The sequence below is a fragment of the Tenrec ecaudatus genome, chromosome 6 (assembly GCF_050624435.1).
Source record: "Tenrec ecaudatus isolate mTenEca1 chromosome 6, mTenEca1.hap1, whole genome shotgun sequence".
Taxonomy (NCBI): Eukaryota; Metazoa; Chordata; class Mammalia; order Afrosoricida; family Tenrecidae; genus Tenrec; species Tenrec ecaudatus.
Genome location: NC_134535.1, coordinates 101,204,702 through 101,225,769, shown reverse-complemented (window position 1 = coordinate 101,225,769; position 21,068 = coordinate 101,204,702). Strand labels below are relative to the sequence as shown.

Below are 21,068 nucleotides of genomic sequence, written 5' to 3'. Positions count from 1 at the left end.
TTTTCAAAAAGACTCTCCTGGCTGGGTCCCGGATAATCCCCATGGCCTTCAGGACCCCGCCCCCTCACTCCAATCAATCACCAACCCTCTTGTAATAAATGGAAACGGTCATTCTAGAAGTTAAACATTTACATATGAGCCACTGAAGGCAATGTTAAGAAACATCTGGGAAATGCAAGGCGAAGCAATTCATTCATTAGTCAAGATTACCGGTCAGCTCACCCCCTGGCCAACTTTTGGAAGTGGGAAAAGGGTTTGTGGGGTTTTTTTTGGGGGGGGGGGGGATTGGAATCAGGTCTGCAATCTCCCCTCCCTCCTTAAAACCTTAAACTTTCCGTGGAAAAATTATGTCAAAAGGCTATGAAGTGTCCTCAGTTGCTACCGTTCGCTGAAGTCATAAGAGCAGTGGTCAAGAGATCGCTGCCTCCTGGCTCGGAGCTGCCTTTCCAAGCAGCCTACCCAGTCTCCAATGACTATTAACATATAGACAGGTTCTGATTACACTCGCTGGAAAAAACTTCAAGACGCTGAGGATACGAACCCAAATGAGTTCAGTAGTTTTGTCAGGCACACTGGCATCGGCTTAAATTCTGAGCCAAACGATAAAAGGCTGACTCAAGCTCACAGCGAGCGAAACAGCACTTGCCTCAAAATCAGCTCTTCTCCCTTTTGGTCGGCGGCTAGCCCTCCTTTAAATGCACGGAAATATTCCAGCATACAAAACCCTGCCGCACCCTGGGTCCCCCTGACATTGTATTCACACCAGATATGCTGCATCATGACTGAGGCTATTACACAAAACTACTTCAGCTGGGACGCCAAGATCCCCGGGGGATTCCACGCTTCAGCGTACATTTGCTTGGCACCTTTTTAAGTCTGGGAGCCTGGCGGTGTGGGCCGAACGGATGGGCGCCCTGAGCAGTCACGGGCGGGGGAAGGGGGGCTTGGCTGACTCCAGCCACCTCTGCTACTCCCCAAAACCCACACACGCCCCAGGCAGCTCAGACCCCTTGCCTCAGTTCATTGCGACGTTACCCTAGTGGGGCTGATAGGCTCCCGATGTGCAAAACTGCCCCCAAAGCCACCGAAACAAACCCAACTTGGAAGCCACCTCGCCATCACCTCCACCTCGGAGCTCACTGGGCCTGCATGGTCCCACTTGGCTGCCCTCTGGCCGGAGGTGCGCAGACGGCCTCTCCAGCCCCCTCCCAGCCCAGCACAGAAAGAAACCCGGGCCAAGACCTCAGCCACTTCAACTCAATCCCAACTCCCCAACCCGCGCCTCCTAACCGCCCCGGAGCGCAGGGAAGCTGGGCGCAGGACCCGGGCAGAGCTCGGCATGGGCAGCCCCGGAGGGCGAGAGGGCAGCGAGGGGCAACAGAAACACAGAAATGCCCCCCTTCCGACATCAGACCCGCAACTTCTCCCAAACCAGGGCGGCAATCCCCTGCAGGCACTCACTTAAAGGTGAGCACGCAGAGCGGCCGGTAGGACTTGTGACTGGTGTTCTCGGCCATGCCCTTGCCCCAGAAATCGTTGGCGAAGATGCCCCAGCCGAACGGGGCGTCGGGCTGCACGTCGGGGTTGTGGAGGATCGCCCACACGTCGTCGTGCACGAACTCGCCCTGCAGGGACTTGCCGTAGCACAGGCAGCTCGCCCCGGCCAGCAGCGCCGCGGCCCCGGCCGGCGCGAACCCGCAGCCCCGCCGCCCAGAGGGCGCGCGGTCCCCGCCGCCGCCGCTGCGGGCAGAGGTCGTCACCACCATCGCGCCGCCGCCGCCGCTGTCCCGCTCTTGCCCCGGGGTCGGGCATCCTCCCCTCCCGGGGCTCCTGCGGAGCGCAGCGGCCGCGCGGACCGGGGCTCCGGCATGGTGCGGCGGCTGCAGGACTGGCCGCCGGCGCCGCGCGCTCCGCCGCCGTCTGCGCCGCGGAGTTGGCCCAGCTGCGAATCCCCAGCCGCGCCCCCGCCTCCCCGGCCCCCGCCTCCCGCCCCACTGCGCATGCCCGCTCGCCCGCGCCGCCGCCCCGCCCCTCCCCTCCCCTCCCCAAGCCGGGCCGAGCGCGGCTTCCCCGCCCGCGCCCCTGCCCCTCGCCCCTGCCGGGCTCGCCGCCGCTCGGCCCACGGGCGCACGCGCTCAGGGCCCCGAGAGGCCGCGCTGCGGGGGCGCCGGGCTGGGCGGCCGACGCGCTCGGCGGGGGCAGGGAGAGGCGCCCGGGTCGCGATCCTGCGGGAGCGCCCGGCTTTGCTCCTGCCTCTCCGGGGCCCTCGCTTCTGCCGGCACCTGCGGGCCCGGGCCAGTGCGCCCCGCGGCACCCCGCTTCCCGCCCGCGGCTCCCGGGACCGCCCCGGCTTTGCAGCCCGCGCCCGGTCTCTGCGCTCCCGCCCGGCGTCTCTCCCGCTGCCCGCGCCCCGGGCGCCCGGAGGGACCGCGCGGAGCGGGGCTGCCAAAGCCCCTTCCCGAGCCCGGAGCCAGGCCTCGGCGGCCGAGCGCTTCCTGCCCGCCCTTCCCGGGCCGGTTCGTGCCGACGCCGCCGGTCTCCCCTCAGTCCTTTGCGCCTCCGCCCCGCGGGCTGCCAATGGAACTTTGCACGGGCACTCCAGACCGGACCGGTTTCCGAAGCGTTTCTCCCGGTTCATTTAATCGCTTTAGAGAATACAAGGAGCTGTCGAACACAATCTTTTTAAAAAATTTTTATTCTTTGCTCATCTAAATAGATCATTTGAGTCAGATTATTATTTCATGGGTTTTGGATGTACTTGAACTGTAAATGCTAACGCCTTCTGGCCTCCAGCCCACCTGACTGCCAGTCCCTCCAGGAGCCCACCCCCGAAAAAAATACCCTTTCTTTCTGAAAAAATAGTTTTCCATTATCAAATCCTAATTATAATATATAAATATAATATAATAAATATAATATTTATAAATATATAATAAATTACATACCTGGAATGGCGAATACTAGAATTTCGACAGGTTTGAAAATCAGCTCTTTCAGACTCCTTATCTTTTAATCAAGCTCACTCACAGCCAAGGAGTCAACAGCAGGGGAGCCCATGCCGACTGATAGCTACCCTATAGGACAGGGTAGACTGCCCTTATCGGTTTCTGGACTGTAACTTTGTGGGAGTAGAAAACCCTGTCTGGTGGCTTCAGCCCAACAAAGCCTAACAGCCTAACCACTACTCTGCCAGGGCTCTACCTTATCTTTGTGACCCAGAATGTAAAGGAAAGCAGTTTGTATTACAAAACCCACCATTTTATTTTATTTCCATCCTTCTAGAATCCCTGTAAAGTTCGCTTATCATCCAAAAGAAATGGTAAAAGAAAATGTAGCCATTGTCTTTAATTCAGCATTGATGTGGCTCTTTATAACCCAAAGTTATCCCCACCCCCCAGATGTGTCTAAGATACCATAAGTGTTGAAAACGCAACGAATGAAACAAACTTATTGAAACTTGGGCTATGATCCAAGTACGTTCATGTTGAGTTTTTTGGTAATTTGAAGATTAATAACTGAGAAATGAAACTGAAAATCTAAAGCATGGATGTTGGCATCAGACTCTACACATGCCCCAGGCAGTCATGTCCCCACGCAACACGCACTGTAGCCTCCTCTTTCTCCACCCATCACTTGTTTTTTTTATTATTTTTTTTCACTTTATTTTTTATTTTTTTAAATCTTTTTATTGGGGCTCATAAGGCTCTTATCACAATCTGTACATACATCAATTGAGCAAAGCACCCTTATACATTCGTTGCACTCGTCACTCTCATAATTCACCTTCCACTTGGGTTCCTGGAATCAGCTCGGTTTCCCTTTTTTCCCCCCATCCCCCTCCCTCCCTGATCCCACCCCTGGTCCCTTGATAGTTTATAAATAATTATTATATCTTATCTTACACTCCCCGGCGTCTCCCCTCACCAGCCTCCCCCTTGACAATCTCCCAGAGAGGAGGTTACACATAGATCTCCGAGATCGGTTCTCCCTTTCTAAATGCCCTTTCCTCCTGGTGTCGCCACTCCCACCGCTGGTGTTGAGGGGTTCGTCTGTCCTAGATTCCCTGTGCCTCCAGATCCCCACTGCACCGCTGTACATCCTCTGGTATAACCAGGTCCGCAAGGCAAGGTAGAATTGGGGTCATGATGATTGGGAGGGAAGGAAGCGTTCAGGAACTAGAGGAAGGTTTTGAGTTTCATTGTTGCTACACTGAACCCTGAGTGGCCCATCTCCTCCTCACTACCCCTCTGGAAGGGGTGTCCAGCTGTCTACAGGTGGGCATTGGGTCCCCATCATGCACTCCCCCTCTTTCACGGTGATGTGATTCTCACCACCACCCCACCTTTGTTGTTGGAGACCTGGTCTCCTCTGTCCTTCATGGTCACCTATGTTGGTGTGCTGCTTCCATGTGGGCTCGGTTGCTTCTGGACTAGATGGCCGCTTGTTTGCTTTCAAGCCTTTAAGTCCCCAGACGCTATATCTCTCAGTAGCCGGGCACCATCAGCCTTCTTCACCACACTTGCTTATGCACACTTTCGTCTTCAGCAATTATGTGAGGAAGGTGATCACACAATGATTGTTTTTGTTCCTTTGTATCTGCTACATGGTCCATTCAACACCTTGATTTCGCTTAGGCCGTGTGCTTCTTCTCTGTGGGCTTTGTTGCTTCTGAGCTAGATGGCCGCTTATTTGCCTTCAAGCCTTTAAGACCCCAGACGCTATATCTTTTTTTGATAGCCGGGCACCATCAGCTTTCTTCACCACATTTGCTTACACACACGGCTGTCTTCAGTGATCATGTCGGGAAGATGGGTATCCTGCAATGGCGGTTTAGCAGGGCGAGGTGCTATTGTATTGGGGGATTATGCATGAGGAGGCCCAATGTCCATCTGCTACCCTACTACTGAACCTATAAATATATGCATATAAATCTATTGCCCCCATAATCATAAATATATTTACATATGTACATGTCTGTATTTAGGCTTCTCTGTATGCACTTTGCCTCCTACTCCTTTCCTCTATTTCCTTTCGCTTTCCTCCTGACCCATTACCATGTTTAGCCTTCATTCTGGATTCAGTAGTTCCTCTCAGTTACCTTGCTCTTGGTCACTCCCTTACCAGTCCTCCCCTCCCCTCCCTCCTCTGGTTTTGAACTACTCGCTGTTCCCTTGTCCCTGTGTTGGGCGACACCGCCTCCCTTCCCCTACCTCCCACACTCTCATGTCCCTCCAGGACCGTTGGTCCTGTTGTTTTCTTCTCTCATTATTTGTCCAGCCTATCTTGTCTAGGTGGACCTGCTGACATAGTAATATGTGCATACAAATGCATATGACTTTGACTGCGCCCAAGTGACACATAAGAACATGGCTTTGACAGAAGCAACATCGACACGCTGATAAGCAGAAAAGGCACTAACATACAAAATTTACAAGGTAAAAAACAAAACCAATTAAAAAAAGACTAAACAAAAAGATAGCAAATATTAAAAGAAAAATTGCTAGTAGTTCAAGGTCCTTTCGTTGGCCTTTAGGAGTGTTTTCTAGGTGTAGCTTGTGAGGCGACACGTCCTGGCCCGGAAGATCATCCTTTATACTCCCTCGGGCTCCCTTTGCTCTGCTTCCTCCGCTGCTCCATTGCACGCCCCCAGTGTTTGCCTCAGTGTGGCGGGGTCAGCTCAGTCACCCATCCCCCATTGTGTCTCAGGTGCTGTCCCATGTAGGGCCATGTGTTGGTGCAGGATGTCGTATCTCGTAGTGTGGCCAGCTGAATGGTCCTCTCTGTATGACGGGCCCTTCTAGCTGGTCTATCGACTTTGGGCTTGGTGGACCCAGGTGTACTCCACTACGTCCTTTCTCCTTCTTTTGTTTCAGCTTCCTTCTGGATGTGGTGTGGTGGGTCAGTTCCTTTCCCACTCCAGACGATCTATTTTTGTTTTCTGTGGTATTCCCTTCGAGTGTGGGGGTCGGCCTAATTCTGGTTTGGGCCGGCTTGTCGTCCAGCCTCTTTGTGTAGACCTCTGTACTTTGCGTTGCCCTCCTTGTTTGGTGTGTCGTGTTGGGGTCCGTATGCATGTTCCAGATCTGTGGGGACACAACCGATACTCTCCCCCGGGTGGGTTAGTACCCTGCCCCCCCCCATACCATCCATTTGGATTCTCCCCCTCCCGGTTCTCCCTCTCCCTACCCCACTACTCCTTCTTTATGCTGGGCTCTCATGTACCTCCCTAGGTGTGGCCTGCCCTCCCTCCAACTATCTATGCTTCCTCCCGTTTATTGTGGGATGGATGTTTATTCTATTTCTGTCATGTTGATTGTACTTACCTCAGGGGACTCATGTTGTACCTGTCCCTTTGGGTCTGGCTTACCTCGCTTAACATAATTCCTTCCAGCTCTTCCCATGAAATAACGTGTTTCATGTGCATATCGGTGCTTTTCAGTGCTGCATAATACTCCATTGCCCATCACTTGTTTAAAAAGTAAAACTCATTGCCATAGAGTGGGTTTGGATTCATAGTGACCCTATAGCATCCAGCAGAGCTACCCCTGTCAATCTTTACAGGAGTAGAATGCCCATATTTCTCCTTAGGAGCAGCTGGTGGTTTTGAACTGCTGACCTCTGGGTTAGCCGTCCAATGCATAAACAAGACACTACCAGTGGCTGCAACAATGGGCTCCAAGGTAGGAACACTTGTGAGGATGGCACAGGACTGGACGGTGATTGGTTGTGTTGTGCATAGGGTCACTATGAGTTGGAACTGACTTGCCAGACCCTAATAATAACAACCAAAAAGAGGAAGAAACCCATTGACCTCATTAACTGTGACAAACAGTGACCCTATAGGGATTTCCAGGCTGTTAATCTTTATTGAGGCTGACTGTAGCATCTTTGTTCCTCAGAATGGCTGGTGGACTAATCTGCAGAAACTATCTTTGCTTAAGTGTTAGTAGATATAATAAATCAGTGTATCAATGCATCCACTGTTAACAAGAGCTTTCTAGGGTCTATGGCTTAAGCCTTTTTGGAGAGCAGTTCGTTTCTCCTTCATCTCATTCTTACAGGAGGACCGAGCCCTGCTTCGCTCCATATTGAAGCTAAGTGCAGGGGGGAAAGTGTCTCCATAAGTGTCCATCACAAAAGAGAGAAGGGCTGGAGAGCCCCACGTGAACGAGTGAAAGGGAAAGCTAAGCCTCCAAGTACCAGTTCCAGTGTCTGATCACAGAGTGGGTCATTAAAACTTGCCTCTGGGCTCCGTGCTGTCTCTAATCTAAGACTTTAGAAATTGGGATATGTTTAAAGTATTGAGATACCTTCAGTAAATGATCATTGTGTTAATGAATACCGTTTCCCCCTTTAATTAAATATTTATTCTGTATCTCCATCAGGTCTTGTTCTGAGTGACAGGAAAATAGTGTAAAAATGCTTATGTTAGAGAAGGTTACGTTGGTATGCCAACCCATCATCCCTCTGCCTCTCTCTGCCTAATAAAGAGGCCCAAAAGGAAATTAGATTTAATTCTTATGGCTTGGTCTCTGATTATTTTTAAAGTATTTTTAAGTGGAGCATGCTACCATCTTAGACACCTTTTGTCCACTCAGAACAATGTAAAGCACAAATTATTGCATAAGGGCTTCTCTGAGGCTTGTGCAGCTGGTCACTCATGTAAATTAGAATGGAACACATCCCTGAAAGAAATTAGGACAGAACTAAAAATAAATCAAGGGCAAGTAGGTGTTTTAATATAACAAATTCCTGCCCACTATGGTTAACAATACACCCTGTTCAGGTACATCCTATATCACTGACAAATGAAAACTGTAGTTTATACCAAGTCAGAAATTCTGCAAAAGGACAGAACAGAAAATCATTTACATTACATTTTTTCTAGTTATTTGAAGTTTTCGGTAAATAAAAATAGAAGAAAACTAAAAGCTTACACCTTATCAGCCAGAGATGGTTACGCTGAACATATAGGGACATTCTTTCTAGCCTTTTATCTATTCATAGATTCATTGTAATACAGCTTGGCCTCATGCTTTATCTACTGTTTAATAAAATAACTTTTCCCCATGTATTTATATATTTTCCCAGCATTAATATTCCATACATATGGATGTTATGCAACTTGGGATTCTTTTGGACAATCTTAGAACATCCCCTTTATCCTGGTAGCTCTCTCATTAGCTCCCTATTGAACCACAACCTCCCTTGCCCCAATCTAAAGGGACAATTAATTTAGTCACTGTCGCTCTACACTTATCGATCCTGGATTTTCATTTGCATATTTAAGATCATTCAGTGTATGGCCCCCAAGATAGATAGCCCTTCAGAAACAGTAAAAGGAGTCATGGCTCCCTGGGGGTATGGGGAGAGAGGGGCGGGGCAGGGGGTGGGCACAAGGAGCGGGTAGCATCTATGACTTTATAACCCCATTGGAGGGGATGAACAGAAACGAATGTGAATGGATAGACTGGATTGTGTAAGATGTGGGGAGAAAAACCCCATATTATAGGGAGGGGAAATGTTCCTGGGGGCTAGGGGGAGAACAAGGGGAGCTGATAGCAAGGAGTTCCAGAAGAAAGAACATGTTTTGAAACTGATTGCGGTAGCAATTGTACACTACTGCTTGATGCGGTTGAACTGTGGAATGTTATGATACCTGTAAAAGCTTCCAATAAAATGATTAAAATTTTAAAGAAAAAAAATTCAAGCCCAAAAATATAGCAATGGCAAAAAAACACACAGAAAAATCTCAATCCAAGTGAAATCAGAAGATAATAGAAACTAGAACAAATTTACAATGGATCAAAAGGGAATATAAATGATAAAATCTAACCTAACTATGTCTGCAGTAATCCACTTTCCAATGCACTCTGTCTCAGAAAGAGTATTGCTATCCCTGGTCAGTGGTCAACGGGGATTCCATGGAGGCTTGATCAATGTGGAGACTCTAAAAATGGATTTGAGACTTTTGCCATCATCCGTAGTTTCTCCAAACTTGAGGCTCTGAACTTAAGCTCTAACACAATTCCCTCCTCTGATCTAGGATTTTATTATTAAAGTTCTTGCATCACACAGGCTGGTGTGCTTTGTCTAAGTGGATTTAGGCAACACCTCACTGAGATGGTTGCTTGTGTTAAGACAAGCTTTCAAGATTCCAGATGTCATTCTTTCTGTTAACCAGGAAGCATCTCATTTCTTTATCACACTTTGCTGTAGCACCTTTTTCTTCAGTGTTCACTTTATTAAGGCAAGAATTGAGCAGGGCTGCATCCTACGAACTAGTTGTTCATGATTGAGTGTGAACTCAAAATTCATTCGTATATCTAAAACATATATAGATATATCACTGATTAACTTTATTGGAAGCAATATCAACATTTTGAGAAATAATTTAATCTCCATGAGACATTTGTTAAATCTAGTAATAGTATCATTAATCTAGCCAATGGTATATAATTTAAAGTACTATTGAAACAAGGAAAATATACATATACAGAAAAACTTTTTAGACCAAAATTCATGGATTGTTCATTTATGTAGGTTGAAAACTGAATGTTAAGAAAGCAATAAGGGTTAGACATGAGGCAGAAATTTTGATAAAGTTCATTGCTAAGGCAAAACTATGTCTGCAGGGCTAAGACATGTCACAAAAAGCAGAGCGCGTATGAAAATAGCAAATATATGGTACTTAAATTGCCAATTATTTTGCAACCTCAAAACTTTAAGGGCAAGAGATTTGAACCAAAAGTCTACTACCTTCCAAAGCCATGACCTTCAGGTAGCAGTCAGCTTTAGGTCCAAAGGATTATTTCAATTCCTTTCATCTGAAACAGGTGTGTTTAAGGTAAAGTTAGTTCACTGAGTGAGATTTCCAATTCAAACAATTCTGATGTGGTCTATGAAGAATCCTGCAAACCTCAGGAGGACAAAATATAAAATTCAGGTAGCACACAGCCTGGTGACCCAGGGCTGGAGAGATGTTGTTTTATAATACAATAAGATTATAAAGTTCCTAATATTCAATTTTGTTGTTGCTATTAAATAACATCGCATCACCTCATAATAATCACATGAACAAAATACCGCCTGGTCCTGCATGATCTTCACAATCATTGCTGTTTGAATCTGTTCTTGCGATAACGATGTGAATCAATCTAACTGAGATCTTCTGTTTTCAATGACTCCTCTCCTGCACCCAGCATGCTTTATTTCTCCAGAACTGATCTGACTTGTCAACAAGTCCAAACACACGAGACACAGCCTCACCCTTCGTGCTTCTCAAAAGTATTCAGATTGTCGCTTTTCCAAGATAGATTGGTACATTCTTCTGGCAGTCCATGATATGCCCAATATTTTTGCCAACATCATAATTCAAAGGCATCCGTTCATGCCCAGTATTCCGCATATCTTGTCCAGTTTTCACATGCAGATGAGGTGATTGAAAATACAGTGGCTCACCTTAGCCCTCAGTGTGACGACGTTGCTTCTGCACGCTGTAAAGAAATCGTTTGTAGCAGATTGCCTTGTGCAATACATGGTTTGAATTCTTGAGCACTCTCCCAAAGGTGTTGATGGTGGATGTGAGTAAACTTAAATCTATGACAACTTCAATCTTTCCTCCAGTTGTCCTGATTTTTATTGGCTCAGTTATAAAATTTCACCTCTCTTTAAGATGAGGTGCAATTCATAATAAGGTCATGGTCTCTGGTCCTCATCAGTAAATTCTTAAGTCCTCTTCACTTTCTGCAAACAGGGCCATGTCATCTACATATCGCTGCTTGTTAAATGATGGATTCTTGCATCATGATGTCACATGTTTCTTCGTATAGCCGTTTCTGTATGTATTCAACATACAGGTTGAAAAATTACAGTGCTAGGATACAAACCTGGACAACTTTCCAGATGCTAAACCATGAAGTATTTTCCTCCGTCATTTGTCTATCATACAGTGGTGTCTTGTGTGTACTCCAATGCTGGATACTATGTCACTGGTATTTCAAATACCAACAGAGTCACCCAAAGCAAACAGGCTTCAGAAAAGCTTCTAGACTGAAGACAAATTATGGAGAAGGAATGGGCTGTATAATTCAGAGGAATTAGCCACTGAACACTTTATGAATCGCAGCGGAACCTTGTCAGATATAGTGCCAGAAGATGAGCCCCTCCGGTAAGAAGACACTCAAAAGACGACTAAGACCACCTTCTTACAGTGACATGGATGGCATAAAGCCATCACGACCTTCACTTGCTGCTGGGCCACAACTCCACATGAGGATGCGCAGCTGCAAACATCTATTAGTCACTGGAACTTAGACTGTATAAAGTATGAATCTAGGAAAGTTGGAAAGTGCCGAAGACGAAATGGACCATAGAAAGATCGATATTGTAGGCATTAGTGACCTGTAATGGCCTGGGAGTGGCCATTTCGAATCAGAAAAGCACAAGGCTTACTGTGCTGGAAATGAGAGATTCAAGAGCAAGGTGTTTCACTCATTGTCATAACGGCCATTTCAAGATCTGGCTTGAAGTACAATGCTGTTTGTGATGGGATAATATGTATCCACATGCAATGACATCCTGTCAGTACAACTATTATTCAAATTCATGAACCAACCAGTAAAGAATTTTTCTAGATTCATACTTTAAAGCTAGTGACAAGGAAATTGAGGAATTTTAGTCTGAAATTGATCAAATGAGCATTGAAAATGTATTGATAGTTATTGCTAATTGGAATATCAATGTTGGAAACTAGGAGAAGGATATAAGAGTTGGAAAATATGGCCTGGGTGATAGGAACAATGCTGGAAATCATATGAGAGCATTTTGTAAGACCAAGGAGTTCATCACAAATCACTTTTTTCAAAAACATAAAAGGCATCCAAACAAGTGAACTTCTCTGAAAGGAACACAGAGAAATAAAATTGACTACATTTATAGGAAGACACAAAGAAGAAGATACTGGCAGCTAAAACCAGGCCAGGGGTCAACTATGGAGCAGTCCATGAATCTCACATATGTAAGTACAGGCTGAAGATGAAGAAAAAGAAAACAAGTCCAAGAAAGTGAAAATATGACCTTGAGTATATCCCACTTGAATGTTTAAAACATCTCGTGAACACAATCTATGCTGTGAGAAGACATCAAGAACATCATTCATGAGGAAAACAAATGGTCACTAAAAAGACCAGGAAGAAAGAAAAGATCAAAGTGGATGTCTGTGGGGACTCTGACACTCGCTTCTAAACATAGAATAATTAAGGCAAATGGAAGAAATGATGAAGTAAAGAGCTGAACAGAAAACTTCAAAGGGTGGTTTGAGAAGACAAAGTAAAATATTTTAATAAAATGGAGAAAGACCTTGAGTTAGAAAACCAAACAGGAGCAACACAGTCAGCATGTCTTCAACTGAAAGAACTAAAGAAAACATTCAGGCCTCGTGGTAATGTTGAAAGAATTTTGACTTCAGTGATCATGTCAGAAGGTGAGCATCACAGAATGCCAGGTTTTTAGAACAAAGTGTTCTTATGTTGAGGGAGTACTTGAGTAGAGGCTCAATGACCGTCTGATGCCTTAATACTTAACACATAAATATGTGTACATAAATCTATTTCCCTAATGTTATTTATAAATATATATACATATGAACATGCCTATATTTAGACCTCTATAAATGTCCTTTGCCTCCTAGTTCTTTCCTCTATTTCCTTTTACTTTTCTCTTGTCCCACCATCATGTATGGCCTTCATTCAGGTTTCAGTAATTCCTCTCAGCTACATTGCCCTTGATCAAGCCCCACCAGGCATACTACACCCTCCTTGCCATCGATTTTAGATCACTTGTTGTTCCCTTGTCCCTGGGTTTGTTAGCACCTCTCTTCCTGTCCCCCGCCCCACCCTCCCATGTTCCCCACAAACTCTCAGTCCTGTTGTTTTCTCCTCCAGATGGTTTATCCCACCTATCTTATCTATATAGACATGCAGAGATAATAATAAGCACAAAAACAAGACAAAGCAAAACAAAACAACAAAAGAAAAGTTTACAAATAGTTCTAGGTTTGTTTGTTGACCTTTAAGAATGTTTTCCCATTGAGTCTGATGAGCTATACCCTAGACCCAATCTACTTTTGGTATTCCTTGGGGACTTCATGGCTTTGCTCCCCTTGCTGCTCTGTTGCACATCCTTACTATTTCATCCCGGTGTGGTAGGGGTCAGATTGTGAAAAATTCCTGCACTATCTCTCCAGTATTGTCCCTTGTGGCGCTATGGGTCAGTGAGGGATGTTGTGTCTCATGGTGGGGTCAGCCCTATGGTCCTCTCTGTGCATTAGCATCTCTGAGCAGGAATATCATCCTTGGGACTTGGTGGGTCAGGATGTGTTCCACTCTTTCTCCTTCCCTCTTCCTTTGCTCCTATGTGCTTGGACAGATGTGTCCCTCTCCCTGAGCTGTAGCTTCAGTGCTGTCCTCTGAAGTACATTGAAGTCAAAATAGTTGCACACAAAAACATGGTGAAGAAAGCTGATGGGGTCTGGCTATTAAAAGATATAGTGTCTGGGGTCTTAAAGACTTGAAGATAAACAAGTAGCCACCTAGCAGAGAAGCAACAAGTCCACATGGAAGAAGCACATCAGCCTGTGTGATCATGAGTTGTCAGTGATATCAGGTAACAGGCATTAAATGACCTCAAACAAATATATTGATGCAAATGCTGAGGGTCGGAGAGAAGACCCAAAGCCCATCTGTAGACACTTGGACATTCCCTACAGAAGGGTCACAAGGAAAGCATGAGTCAGCCATGGTCCAGTATAGAACCAACTGAACACACGACATTCCTCTAGTTCTTTAATGCCATGCCCCCACCCCACTATCATGAGCACAGGTCTACCTTACAAATCTGGCTAAACCGGAGTATGTACAATGGTACACCGATAAGAGCTCTGGACACATGGAATTCAGGACAGATAACCCCTCAGGAACAGTAATGGAAGGAGAAGTAGCATGAGGGTTGGGGGAAGGGGTGGGAGAAGGGGAAGAAGTAGGGAACCATCTATGATAATTGATGTATAATCGCCTCCCCAGGGGGCCGAACAACAGAAACGTTGGTGAAAGGAGACAGTAGACAATATAAGATATGAAAATAATAATAATCTATAATTTATCATGGGTCTATTAAGGTAGGAGGGGAGGGGAGGGAGGAATAAAAGAGGAACTAATACCAAGGGCTCAAGTAGAAAGAAAATGTTTTGAAAATGATGATGGTAGCATATGCACAAATGAGTTTGATTTTGTATGAATTGATGTATGAACTGTTATAAGTGCTATAGGAGCCCCCAATAAAATTATTTATTAATTAAACTATCCAAAAAATATCGGGGGCAAAATATTGAATGATGCAGGATCCATCAAAAGAAGATGCACAAAAAGAAAGAATACACAGTCACTGTACCAATAAGAACTAGTTACCATTCCACTATTTCAGGAGGTAGCATATGAACAAGAACCAGTGGTACTGATGAAAGTGTCCACGCTGCGCTGAAGGCAATAGGGACAAAGGAAGGCTCTGGGAGTGGATGGAATCCCAATGGAAATGTTCCCGCAAGCTGATGAAGCCCTGGAAGGCACCACATTGTAAGACAGCTACTTGGCCAACTGACTAGAAGAGGTCCATATTTGTACCCATTCCAAAGAAAAGTGATCCAATAGAATTCTCAAATTATAGAACAATATCATTGATATCACATGCAAGTAAAATTTTACTGAAGCTCATCCAACAATGGTTACAGCAGTATATTGGCTAGGAGCTATCAGAGGTTCAGGCTGGATTCAGAAGAGGATGTACAACAAGAGATATCATTACTGATGTCAGTTGGATCTTGGCTGAGAGCAGACAATACCAGAAAGAGTTTTTGGTGTTTCATCAACTATTCAAAAGCATTCAAGTGTATAGATCACAAAAACTATGTGTAGCCTTGGGAAGGATAAGAATGGTAGAACACTTAGGTGTACTCATGTGGAACCTGTACATGGATCAAGAGACAGCTGTGTAAAGAGAACAGCTGCATGATTCTAAATCAAGAAAGGAGCATGCCAGGTTCATACTTATCCAAACCATATGTGGAACAAATGATCAGAAAACTTGGACTAACTGAAGCAAAATGTGGTATCAGAATTGAGGAAGGCTTATTAATAATTTTCCATGTGCCGGTGGCACAAAATTGCTTGCTGAAAGTGAGGAGGATTTAAAGCACTTGCTAATGAAGATCAAGGATTATAGCCCTCGCTGTGGATTGCAAATCAATATAAAGAATACCAACATCCTCATAACGGAACCAAGAGGTAACATCATGGTAAATGAAGAAAAGATTTAGGTTGTCAAGGATATTGTCTTGACACAATCAGTGTTCTTCGGAAGCAGCAGCCAGTAGATCAGACCAATTGCATTGGGCAAATCTGCTGTACAAGACCCCTTTAAAGTGTAGAAAAGTAAGAATGTTACTTTAAGGACTAAGGTGTTGTGTGACCCAGGCTATGGTCAGAAATAATCTGACCATAATTTTTAATCTCTTCATGTGCGTGTGAAAGTTGGACATGGAATAAGGAAGACTGAAGACTAACCAATGCAATTGAATGATGGTGCTGGGGAAGAAGATTGAAAGTACCATGAACTGTCAAAAGAACACACAAATGGGTCTTGGAAGAAGGACAGCCAAAGAGACAAGGATTGTGTCTCATATATTTGGACATGTCGTCAGGAGAGACCAGTCTTTGGAAAAGGACATCATGCTTGGTGAAGTAGCAGGACAGTGAGAAAAAGTAAAACATTGAGCAAGAAGGACTGACACCGTGGCTGTACTGATGAACTCAAACATAAGGACCATTGGGGGATGGAACGGGACCCGCAGTATTTGGGTCTGTTGCACACCGGGTCTCGATGGGTCAGACAGACTGGGCAGTGCTGAACGAAGCAACAACAACCATTCTCTTAGATTAATGTTTAAGATGGCCGTATAATCCTAAATTTCTTTTTTTTTTAATTTCTCCTCTAAATGATCCTATCACAAAGTCAAATGGAATGTCTAAAACCATAAGGTTGAGGCTGAAGTGGCTGTAGCCATAGTGAATATCCACCAGTGTTACAAGGTTACCAGGAAACCACAATCCTAATCATGGACCCTTATAACAATTTTATTCTTTGCCCAAAGTGTAATCGCATGATATTCAACATAAAGACAGAACGTCACCTGAACTTTTATCCCCGTATTGCTGCTCCTGTCACCCGTAGTCCCACACGTCACTCTCTTCCTATCTCATTTTTCTTTAGAGCTCTCATTTTATAATAAAGATCTCCTGTGCACCCCTAGCTTCTTCATACAATGATCCCATCACATTTCAGCTGTAACCACATGAGGCTCTTCCCCCAAATGCTACCTTCTAATCGCCCTCGAGAGGATTTGAGTAGTTTCAGATACAGTGGTGGTGCAGCGAATTAAGTGTTGGACTACCAACCAAAAGGATGGGGGTCCAAATCCCCAGGCCTCCAAGGGCGAAGGGTGAAGCGATCTGTTCTGTAAAGACGTACAGCCTCAGAGACACTACGGGGTGGTCTTCTTCCTTCCGTAGGTCGTGATGAGTCATAGTCTACTGGATGGAGGTAGGTTTATAGAATCCACTTAAACCGGTTCATGGAATTTGTGCCCTGTTGGTTTCCAATGATGCTCACAAAGTATTGTTTTCCCATCATGCCTCATTAATATCACAACTCTCTCCCATGCACTTCTCTCATCGCGATCTTTCAGGACACGCCATACAGTCATTGAACGCTTCCAGTGAAGCCACCATCCTGGATAACAAGTATACCGTGCTGAGGGTCATGCAACCTGTATAGTCTTTTCCAAAGAAGCCCTATCCATTGTTAAATGTTGGATTGTTATCTTCTGGAATTATGGATCATTTTACTTTACAAATTATGCTTGTCATTGAAGTCCAATAGTACAATGAAGTATATGTATGAAAACAGGAGACACACCAGAATAAAGTATACTCAGCTCTTATCTGTACCAGGGTACATGCTCTGGTGTAACCGAATTTGTAAGGTAGAATTGGGGTCATGATAATGAGGGCGGCGGGGTGGGGGGTGGGGACGAGAAAAGCATTAAAGAACTAGAGGAAAGTTGTCTGTTTCCTCAGTGCTGTACTGCACCTGACTGGCTTGTCTCCTCTCTGTGACCCTTCTGTGAGGGGATGTCCTAAGGTCTACAGGGAATCCAGAACAGATAGACTCCTCAGGACCAATAATGAGAGTAATGATACCAGGAGGGGAAGGGGAAGGTGGTGGGAGAAAGGGGGAACCGATCACAATGAAACCCTCCCAGGGGGATGGACAACAAACAAGTGGGTGAAGGGTGACATCAGTCAGTGTAAGATATGAAATAATAGTAATTTATAAATTATCAAGGGTTCACGAGGGAGGGAGGATGGGGAAGGGAGGGAAAAAATGAGGAGCTGATCCCAAGGGCTCAAGTAGAAAGAAAATGTTTTGAAAATGATGATGGCAACACAATGTATGTATGTGTGTGTTGTGATTAGAGCTGTATGAGTCCCAATAAACATAAAACAAAAAATAAAGCACAGTCACAAGCACACATTCTCTCTCTCTCTCTCTCTCTCTCTCTCTCTCTCTCTCTCTCTCTCTCTCATGCACACACACACACACACAATTAGACCCATGGACACAGCAAACAACATGGACACTAAGCTGCTGACCCAGCCCCAGGCTCTGCAGGCATTGGGCAGTCTGGCTAAATGAAGGAATATACCTGGTAGGGTACTGGAGTTCTCAGAATTATTAGGAAAGCAATCTCTACCAAAAAATCCATAGGCTCAATGTAATCTCCCTAAAAATCTCAAAAAGGTTCTCTGAAATGGACAAGCAGGTTTTAAAATCTTACAGAAATACAAAGAATAAGAAGAACCAGATCAATTGTCAGGAAGAACAACGGTGAAAGATTTACACTACTATTTATTAAGAAAATAGTGCTTAGAAAGCTGTATTAATTAAGAATGTGGTTTTGGCACAAATATAGCTACTCTGATAAGCAAATGGACAGTAACTTTATGTCACAGTTACCACTGTAAGAGTAAAGATAGTCTTTTTAATCAATGGTGTTAAAGCAATCAGATATTGATATGGAGAAAAATTAATCTTGATTTCACATGACAAAATAAACCAATTCTAGTTGGGCAATGAAAAAGTGTCAACATTTCTAGACCATAAAATCATTTTTATGACCTTGGAGTAGACAATTGTTACTTATATACTTGTGTATCTGCTGAGTTTGTCATCACATTTTAATGCAGTTTTTGTGGTAAAATTAGGTGCCCCGGCTGTTATTCAGATCAGCTTATACTCGAGTATATACGGCACATTCAAATGGTATGCCAAAACGGTGTGGGGTGGTGTCTGACCTACTCTGACTGCACAGGGGGAAGGAGGAGAATTCCCACGGTCTTGCCCATGGCAGATTCATTTAAGCCAGAGATCAGATATGCTTCCACCCTCCAACTATTTCACCAACTCTGACGCCCCCACCCTCATCTCCACCTTTTTGCCAAGTCTGATCATTCATTACAATGGCCACACAGAACTCACAGACAACCACCACAATTATGAGGTTTATTTGGGACACAACAGGTCACATTTTAGGGTACGGAATGCTCAGGATGTAGTGTTTTGATCAGGACCATATTCTTTCAGGCACAGATCACTCTGGCTCTCTGCCTCCCAAACACACCAGTACTTGGCCTCTATCCTACCCTGGCATAAATCTCTTTTCCTTCTGTTGATTGTATGCCCAGGCATACACTGATCCACCAATATGCTCAGCTTGATGGTGCTCAGTTCTAACTCCACAGGTGAGCAAACTTAACTGCCCAGACAAGAGCCTGGAGGCATGCCACTCCATTTGCAAGACCTCTTTCAGAAGGAACTCAGTTTTCTTAAGATGGGAAGCCCACCTCTAGCCCATCTGCTGCCCCTGCTGAGCTGTTTCTCTACTGCTGCCTCTTACCATCTATCACTTCTTCCAGTGTCATAGATATCTGTCTCATAATCCAAGGAAGTTAGCACAAATAAGTTCTGCTCCTGCATCTTCTTTCTTGAAGGCAGTGAGATCTCCCTCACTGCTTCTGGAATAGCTCAATTTAAGCAAAGCAGAGTTACAAAACTTGTCAATTGCCATGTTAGACTTCCATATATTTCAGCCCTGCTGGTGTGTGGATTACGTGTTAGGGTGTTCACTGTATGGTCAGTAATTCAAATTCACCAGACACTCCACAGGAGAAAGATGAGGCTTTCTACTCCCATAAAGATTCACAGTCTTGAAAACCCACAAAGGACAGTTTCTTAACAGCATTCATAACATTAAGAAAACATCTTTTACATTTAGTTAAATGATTTTTTTCTACTTATCTTTACAGATAAGAAAGATTTTTTAAACTACAAGTTGATAATTTTCATATCGCAACAATCTTTGAACATTATGGTTGATTGTAATAGTATTTTTCTAATTTCAAGCTTATTGGATTACTTTCACTTGAAAATAAAATGTTCATGCCAGGATAGGCTGGTGTGCTTCTTCCATGCCTGTCCCAACAAGATCGCTGAAGACAAAGTGGATGCAAAAGCAGACATTGTGAAGAAAGCTGATGGTGCCCGGCTATCAAAAGATATAGGGTCTGGGGAATTAAAGACTTGAAGATAAACAGACGGCCATCTAGCTGAGAAACAACAAATCCCACATGGAAGAAGCACACCAGCCTGTGTGATCACGGGGTGTCGAAGGATCAGGTATCAGGCATCAAAGAACAAAAAAATCATATCATTGTGAGTGAGGGGGAGTGTGGAGTGGGGACCTAAAGCCCATTTGTAGGCAAGTGGACATCCTCTTTCAGAGGGGTCATGGGGAAGAGACAGGCCAGTCAGGGTGCAGTGTAGCCATGGTGAAACATACAACTTTCCTCGAGTTCTTAAATGCTTCCCCCCCACCCCCACTATCATGATCCCAATTCTACCTTACAAATCTGGTTAGACCAGAGGATGTACACTGGTAGAGATAGGAACTGGAAACAAGGGAATCCAGGACAGATGATCCCTTCCGGACCAGTGGTGAGAATGGCATTACTGGGAGCAGGGAGGGAAGGTGAGGGAGAAAGGGGGAACAGATTATAAGGATCTATATATAATCTCTTCCCTGGGGGAGGGACAGTGTAGAAGTGGGTATAGGGAGATGTTGGATGGTGTAATATATGACAAAATAATAATAATTTATAAATTATCGAGGGTTCTTGAGGGATGTGGGAGTGGGGAGAGAGGGGTAAAAATGAGGATCAGATACCAGGGGCTCAAGTAGAAAGCAAATGTTTTGAGAATGATGAGGGAAACAAATGTACAGGAGTGCTTGACACAATGGATGTACGTGCAGATTGTGATGAGTTGTATGAGTCCCAAATAAAATGATTTAATACAAACAAGAAAATTTTCACAACACAAATTTTTATAATTTTCAAAATTAAATGAGTAGTTGTTGCATTTAATCGTAGAAGCCTAAAAATATTTCCCTTTATAAATCGTTAAGTGGGAAATATAAACATAATTAAGCATGCTTTCAATGGAGAAATAAGTCCACTATACCTATTGGGAATAAATCAACTACACTTTAACCAGAACATTTTAAGACCAGTTTATGTAACATTATAAAATGGCTTTAAAAAATAAAAGGAGCATCCAACTAATTGAAAATACACTTTATATGAGTTTTCTACAATTACATTTTTAGATTAGATAAGAGAAAATAATTATGGTGAGATGTGAAAGAAAAGTCAAAGATTATATTGCTGGTTATTAAAACTAGACATATTGACAGATGAAAAATAATATGTACCATGATTCCTTTGATATGAAATTCAAAATTATGTAAAGGAAATTCATGGTACTAAAAATCAAAAGGGATATGGGCTCAATAATCCATGGGGACACAATAATCCATGGGGACATAGGGAAGTTTCTGG

General features: G+C 44.4%; 1 protein-coding gene across 1 annotated transcript in view; it reads right to left on the bottom strand.

The window, feature by feature from the left end:
* Positions 1-1,766, bottom strand: part of TMTC1 (transmembrane O-mannosyltransferase targeting cadherins 1) — a 314,438-nt gene extending 312,672 nt beyond the window's left edge. The window contains exon 1 of the mRNA XM_075551917.1: positions 1,462-1,766. Within this exon, the coding sequence (XP_075408032.1) occupies positions 1,462-1,766 (305 nt within the window). The remainder of the gene's footprint in view (positions 1-1,461) is intronic.
* Between the last annotated feature and the right edge of the window lie 19,302 nt (positions 1,767-21,068).